Source organism: Penaeus vannamei, unplaced genomic scaffold (genome assembly GCF_042767895.1).
Source record: "Penaeus vannamei isolate JL-2024 unplaced genomic scaffold, ASM4276789v1 unanchor4937, whole genome shotgun sequence".
In the NCBI taxonomy this organism is placed as follows: Eukaryota; Metazoa; Arthropoda; class Malacostraca; order Decapoda; family Penaeidae; genus Penaeus; species Penaeus vannamei.
Window position 1 is genome coordinate 535 of NW_027217916.1, and position 7,910 is coordinate 8,444.

The window sequence follows — 7,910 nt, forward strand, 5'->3', positions numbered from 1 at the left end:
CGTATATATAGCGACGTCTTGCTGACATCACTGCCTTCATTTTCACTAATTTTATAATTAGACATAATTAGAATATGGAAAACTGATGGTACATAGTTAACAGTTTAAGACAAACAATTAAAAAACATTGAAAAATAAAGCCTCTTATAAGTACTAACGTCATCGACATATCTAAAAAGCTAAAGGGACGATTTCAATAATGTAAAACATGAATAAAATCATTTAAAGGATAAAATCATATCACTAAGATGCAAATACATGTAATAACAAGACAAGTTTATAAAATGAAAATAAACACCGTCATGCTCATTTAGAGAGAGAGAGAGAGAGAGAGAGAGAGAGAGAGAGAGTTATAATTTTCATGTGAAACTGCTGCTCTACAAGACTGTTTAAAAATCCTGGAAAAGGCAAGGAAGACTGCACTAAGTAGCTTATCAAAACTACACATATATTAATAATAAAAAATACCTTATTTCCTACTTCTTAATGTTAATAATAATGTTCCTTTTACATATGTCCTTAAGAACAACAGATTCATCATGCAAGTACATGAACTCTCTGTGAATATAACCTTTGACCATCATTGATAGGAATTATTATTGTCTCACCTCAACTAGGGCGTCAATGGTCTTTGACGCCCTCTCATGTTCCTTGCGAAGGGCACAGAGTTCCTGTTAAGTGAAGCACACTCTGTTAGATGTATAATTACATTTACACAATTATAGATATGTATATTCGTGTGTATTCATATGTGCGTATATACGTATGTGTATATATACATACACAACACACATACATATCCCCTCCCCTCTATATTCCCCTTTTTCTTGCCGTCTTTTTCTCTCTCTTCCCCTCCCTTTTCTCTTTCACCCCCTTTCTCTCTTGCACCCCCCTCTCTCTCTATCTATCTATTTCTTCCCCTCCTCCTCTCCCCCTCCTCTCTCTTCATATTCCTCTCTCTGTTCCGCTCCCTTAATCTTTCTTCCCCTCCTCTAATTTTACTTCCCCCCTCTCTCTCTTTCTTCTCCTCTCATTCTCTCACCCCCCCCCCCTCTCTCTCTCTCTCTTCCCCCCTCTCTCTTTCTTTCTCTCTCTTCCCCCCTCTCTCTTTCTTTCTCTCTCTTCCCCCCTCTCTCTTTCTCCACCCCCTCTATATCTCTCTTCCCTCCCTTCTCTTGTTCTCTTCCCCTTATCTCGCTCTCTTGCCCCTTCCCCTTCCCCTACTCTCTCTTACCCTCTTTCCCTCAATCCCTCTCTTTCCCTTCCCTTCTCCCTCCCTTGCATCTTCCTTTCCTTTTATTCCACTGACCTGTGCAAGATTCTCGTGTTCCTGTTTCACCTTCCCGTTGCCAAGCTCCTTGAAGACTCTGATAATGTCGGGCACTTTCATTATCACAGTCAAGACAACTTCAGCGATTTGTAAGGCCACTGACATCTATAATAAAAATAATAAGGTAAATAATGAATGTAAATAAATATATATATGACGTATTATGCCTTTTTTACCTCTTCTTTTTTTCGATGTCGACAATGTAGAGCGAAAGAAGCAAGGCAAAATTAGAGACAAGGAGGAAGAGAGGAAAGTAGATAATGATATACAGAGAGAAAGAGAAAAGGAGAGAGGGAGTCCCTGTACGATGTCTAATTTGCTTTCGAATCCTTTTCTCCAACACGTTTGACAAGATGTTTCGACGGCTCGGGAGCCCCTGCTTTGGCGTCCGGTACAAGTTGTTCCTCATGTCCTCCTCGCCCTCTTTGCGGCCAGGCGAACAAGACGAGATGACGTCACTCGCATTTGTGCATATAAACACTGACAGTTGTGGGCAATCAGAAGATTATGGTAATTGAAGTTATCAAGGGTTATTTCAGTTCTTGTCTTCCGAAAATTAGTTGCCTGTGCATCAGAGTAATTATAAGCCTATATACTCTAAAATAAACACGCATAAAAAACAGCGAATGTTAACTTCACAGCTGGATGCATTGTGGGTAATGAAGGCCTCAGAGGCTTCCGACCGCGACCTCGTTGTCTTGCTCGTCCTGACAGCTTACCCGGACGAGCAAGATAAGGGATTCCGAACGCAGCAATGCAGGAGGGGAGTAACCACAGCATTCGAGGAATCCCTCGGCGCTAAAAACACATCACAGCAAATATAGATCGAGAAGCGCCGTCATTCCTGTGCTGGTGATCATGATGAATTAGCAATAATCGACATTTTGGGTATTTAATGTTAACACTTCCTCGGCAAACCATGACATAGGAGATGGAAACGGAATATGTGAGAGAAATGTAAAATATATCTAAAGGAGGGAGGGGGAGGGAAGGAGAGTGTGAGAGAGAAGAGGGGAGGACAGAGTGGTGATGGCGATGGTGTTCCTGCTGCTGATGATGATGGTGCTGATGATGGTACTAGTAGTGGTAATAATGATGATGACGGCAATTTTAATGATAATGGTAATAATAACGACAATAACTGGGGAGGAGGAGGATAATGGCCATAGGGGTAATGGTAATAATGATGACATAATAATCATGATAACGATGACGAGGGCAATGAAGAGGAAGTGTAAACAGGAGAATGCCGATCAAGACAAAGGAAAACAACAGTACGAACACTATGGGCCGTACTTTAAAAACGTTCGAACGGAGGCGCCCGCGGTTTGGCGCTCACGAGGGGCTCGAATCCTCACCCAAAAGACAAGCAAGCGCAATGGACAGCCAGCGTCTCTGCTGCCGCTCGGCCGCCACGGAAGGTGCTATCTTCGACAATGACCGCTACTATCAAGCGAATCAAAACATAATATTAGCTCGAAATTTGATTGTGTTGACATTTTCAGATTGGCTGTCACTTTAAATACCAATTAATCATTTCTTAATGTACAACTAAACTTATAAAAAGCTAAAAAAAAAGTTTGTTGACTAACCAAAATAATGAGTCACGCACATACACACTGATACTGTCACACATGCACACAATCTCTCTAACATATGTAAGCGTGCATATACGCATACACAATATTTATGAGCACAGTATTTATGTGTGTTTTTTTCCCCTTAACCCTTCTCACCTGCTAATTTTTCCATGTATTTCATTCCCATTGTAATTTTGATTATTAATAGCATTACTGTTTACTTGTTCCTTTGTAAGAATAATATCCCTGTTCTATGTGAAAATATCCGCAAATCAATCTTCCCTGGCACATATCAAATGACATATTTATCAAATTCATGTTTCCTAAATGAAATGCGTCATGTCTTAGTTGCTTAATGGGTTGCTTACAGTAGTAATGGGATATGAGGGCGTAATGTATATACATTTTCAAGTTTTCTAAATTTTCAAGCAAATATTCCATGAACTGAGTTTGCTCTAATTGTGTATAGCAATCAATGTTTGCCAAAAATCTGCTGTTTTACAGAGGTCGTGGACAAGCACCATATATCATAGTTCTAGAAAAGGAACACATGCACATCGTATTATAATACCAAATTACACCAGGAAAATTAGAAATACCCTGACATTTTTGACATTGTTTGCAGGGTTCAGCTTTCAGGGGCCAGACCTATCGTTGGAAAATGCTTACATCTTACAGCAATGTTACTTTTGATACATTCATTGACAAACTCCTGAGATAATTCAAGACTATCTACTAATTTTAATTACAGTCCAGCTACAGCCAACACCTATAAGTATTGAAAGTAATATCAAAGCTGTGTGTATGCACATACGCACATATATATATATATATATATATATATATATATATATATATATATATATATATATATATATATGTATGTATGTATATATAAGAGTGTGTGTGTGTGTGTGTGTGTGCATACACAAACACACACACATATCTATATGTACATTATATATATGTATATGCACACATATATATATTTATATATATGTATATATATGTGTGTGTGTGTTTGTGTATGTGTGTGTGTGTGCACACACACATATATATACGCATACAAACACACACACGCACGCACACAAACACACACACACACACATATATACTCATACAAACACACACACGCGCGCGCACACACACACATACACATACACACAAACAAACAAACACAGACACACATGCCATAAGCTAAGCAATATTTCGGCTGCGCCCAGACTAGCAAAATGCGAAATATTCGTTATTTGTGCATGTTACCATCTTGTTCAAGTCATGGAATGCGTGTTAATGGATGTGCTAAATACGGTGGTTTCATATTCATTAAATTTTTAAGAAATAACGGCGAATAAGGGGACCTACGTGAGGTGAGGAATCTTGGACAGATATATACATACAGTAAAGTCTTCTCAAAATATTTCGATTTTAAAATAGTTGCTAAATGATCATACAAATACTATCCAAATTTTCTGTGTCGTTGTACCTATCATGAAATAGATAACCTCTGAGTGTAGGCTGAACAGTAAAGAAGAAAACTGTCGAATACCTTCGTAAAAGACACATTAGTGCTGGCGCTCCACCGCCACTCAAGTTCCAATAATATAACGCCGGTTCGGGATGTCGGAACGACAGGCGTTCGAATCTAGGGTGGTTAAATTACGAAACTGGTCCACCGCTTCAAAGTATGGCCCTATTTGTGTCCTATAAGCCATTAGTCGATTGATTTCCTTGCCAGAATGTGTTATGGCGGGCAGCAAAAGTCTTCTCTTCTCTAAAACAAGCACTGTTATTGCACGCTACGAAACAGCCGACTCCAGTACTCACTGTGAAGCGATATCGAATGCCCCCGAATACTGGGTACCACAGGCAAGCGATCTGGTTTGCGGGGTTCACTCATACCAGAATGACAGCTGACGTGGTATGCAGTAAGAGAGCGCCAAATAGATCGAGGTGTCGAGGAAACCGACTCGTGATAAGCTGGTGCGCTGTGATTGGGTGAGATTGGTCGATCGTGATTCGCTCAAAAATTATATCACGACTTATTTTATGTTGAAGTTTGTTTTCGTGAGTATAGAATCCCATAGTAATCTCGTTTTTGACCACAGACTTCTTAAAATTCATTTGCATAGCTATGCTCTTGTGTTTTTAATTTGAACTGTGACGTCATTAATATCAGTGCTAAAAACCGGTTATATCAAATACCTCTGAGGTAAACTCAAAAGTATTTTCTCTCGACAAGCGTTCCATTTTATTAGCAACCTTCCAACCTTTATATATATATATATATATATATATATATATATATATATATATATATATATATATATATATATATCCTACAAAAACCGTTTTATATATTCGTTGTCATTACTGTGGAGTTCACAATCCAAAGCAAGCTTATTCAAAAATATCATGTGATGTATTAAAGGTAGTATACATATATACATATATATACATATTTATATATATATATATATATATATATATATATATATATATATTATATCTATATGATAAATAAACAATTATCCTGTTATTTCTGTTGTCTATCATCAACCGACTCGGACGTCACAGCTTATAGGCACCATCAATACTACTTCATGGCTAAGTCATAGGGCCGTACTTTAAAACCACCGCCAGCTATGCTCGACTTTCTCGGGGCGTTACGCGTTTTCTGCTTCTTTTTTAATGTTTTGTGTATGCATGTGTGTGTATGTGTGTGCCTGTGCGTGTAAATGTGCGCACATGTGCGTGGGTTGGTTAGTGCATGTGAAATTAACCTTGGCTAATGGAAAGAGGTCCTTCCCAGAGGAGAGTCCAGGAGACCAGGGACGACGAAGACGACGAAGACGACCTCAAGAAGGGTCTCCGCATGGACGACGACGACCTGCTCTCCCTCGCCCTCCACATGTCCGCACAGGAGGCCGAGAACAAGGAGTACAGGCATCTGGTCGCCGCCTTACTCGACGGCATGGAGGGCGACGTGCAGGTCCTCACGCGAGATATGATATGCATAGGAAATATGTTAACTGTAAACTTGATCATGAGACAAACTTTTCTCTAAGCTGTCCTTCCTGCTAGCAACCCAGTCCCATTGCATCACCTTCGAAATGAGGGCATCAGCATTAATTTCTACACCTGAACCATCGACTTTAGGTCCAACATCAATAAGTTTCAGAGCCAGCATCAGCCTCTCCATCAGGCAAAGCTAAGGCCTGTAGCGGATGTTGTTGCAGAAGACTGACCTGATGAAATGAGATACTTATATGAACATGAACAACGTAAAGCCTAAAGGTCATTGACTCTGCTGGTAACCCACAGGGACTAAATCACTGATATTAACTGTAACATTAATAAGAAGGAAAAAAAATATTATCAATATATTTGCAGTCTTGTCGCTTTCATTACTTGCTAAGTTACTAAGTGCAGCTTTAATGCTGTGCCATGACCCATTTGCGTTCATTCGGATTGAATTGATGACTGGAATCTTTCCTTGCATTTTCCAGGACTTGCAAACTGTCCTGAAGAGCAGCAATTTTACTGGAAAATCTCTCTCTCTCTCTCTCTCTCTCTCTCTCTCTCTCTCTCTCTCTCTCTCTCTCTCTCTCTCTCTCTCTCTCTCTCTCTCTCTCTGTTACTTTTTTCACCTTATGCGTTTAATATACAGAATTAGAGATAAGAGTTGCTTCCTGCTAGTGAGAGAAAGGCTAAGAGAGAAACTCAGAGTTCCTGGTCTTCTGAATAATCAATTTTACAATAAAAGTGTCATAAGCAGCATACAGTATATTCATTCTCCATAACCATTCAACCATATAAGTGTATGTATGCATGTAAACACACAGACACACATACACTATATGTATGTAAATATATATGTATATATATATATATATATTTACACAGACATATATGCATACTTATATACTTAAGGGTCTCTCTCTCTCTCTCTCTCTCTCTCTCTCTCTCTCTATATATATATATATATATATATATATATATATATATATATATATATATATATATATATATATATATAATGTATATATATGCATATCTATATACATACATATATATAAATATATATATATATATATATATATATATATATATATATATATATATACACACACACACACACACATATGTATATGTATGTATAAATATATATATATATATATATATATATATATATATATATATATATATATATATATACATATATGTGTGTCTGCGTGCATGGCATTTCTTTTCTCATTAAGATAATCTAGAAATATAACATACACACACAAACACACATTACACACATTACAAATACACACACACATACACATACATACAAAAGCACACACAGACACACATGGACACACACAAACAAACACATACACTCACATAGGCACACACAAACACACACACACACACATATATGTGTGAGAGTGTATATGTGTGTTTATGGGCATCTTTGGTAGATTACAAACTCCAAACGCGTAGGACTTTGGCTGATGTCGTTATTCTTCATAAACTCCGATTGGCTGGTGAATGCGCTGTTAGACGTAGAATGCGTTACGAAAAAACTATGTACAGTCTCATTTCCCACAGCACGGGCAATTATCTCTCTCCCTTTCTCTCTCTCTCTCTCTTTCTTCTCTGTCTCTGTCTCTGTCTCTCTCTCTCTCTCTCTCTCTCTCTCTCTCTCTCTCTCTCTCTCTCTCTCTCTCTCTCTCTCTCTCTCTCTCTCTCTCTCTCTCTCACTCTCTCTCTCTCTCCTTTTCTCCCATTTTTTTCACAATTTTTCTTCTGTCTCTTTCTATGTCTGTCTATCTGTCTCTCTCTCCTTTTCTCCCACTTTCTCATTATATCTCTTCTGTTTCTTTCTCTGTCTGTCTGTGTTTACACACATCTTCCGATTACAGGAGCGAGATATATTTTTTCTCGGCTTTACAGAGGCATGTCTTCGAAAGTTGTCTCCCTTTATGGCTAATAAAGGCAGATTACTTGTT

At 38.3% G+C, this 7,910-nt stretch overlaps 2 protein-coding genes across 2 annotated transcripts; one reads left to right on the top strand and one right to left on the bottom strand.

Annotated features, from left to right (window-relative positions):
- Window positions 1–608: 608 nt before the first annotated feature.
- On the bottom strand, window positions 609–5,033 carry LOC113807728 (uncharacterized; the record flags this gene model as incomplete). Its single annotated transcript, XM_070120385.1, is given in 3 exon segments — window positions 609–671; window positions 1,310–1,435; window positions 4,738–5,033. Coding segments are annotated over 2 exon segments (189 nt in total), but the record flags the coding sequence as incomplete, so codon positions are not given.
- A 689-nt stretch (window positions 5,034–5,722) lies between these two features.
- Window positions 5,723–5,992, top strand: LOC138861360 (uncharacterized; the record flags this gene model as incomplete). The annotated part of the gene is given in 1 exon segment (XM_070120384.1): window positions 5,723–5,992. A coding segment is annotated over 1 exon segment (255 nt), but the record flags the coding sequence as incomplete, so codon positions are not given.
- Window positions 5,993–7,910: the final 1,918 nt, after the last annotated feature.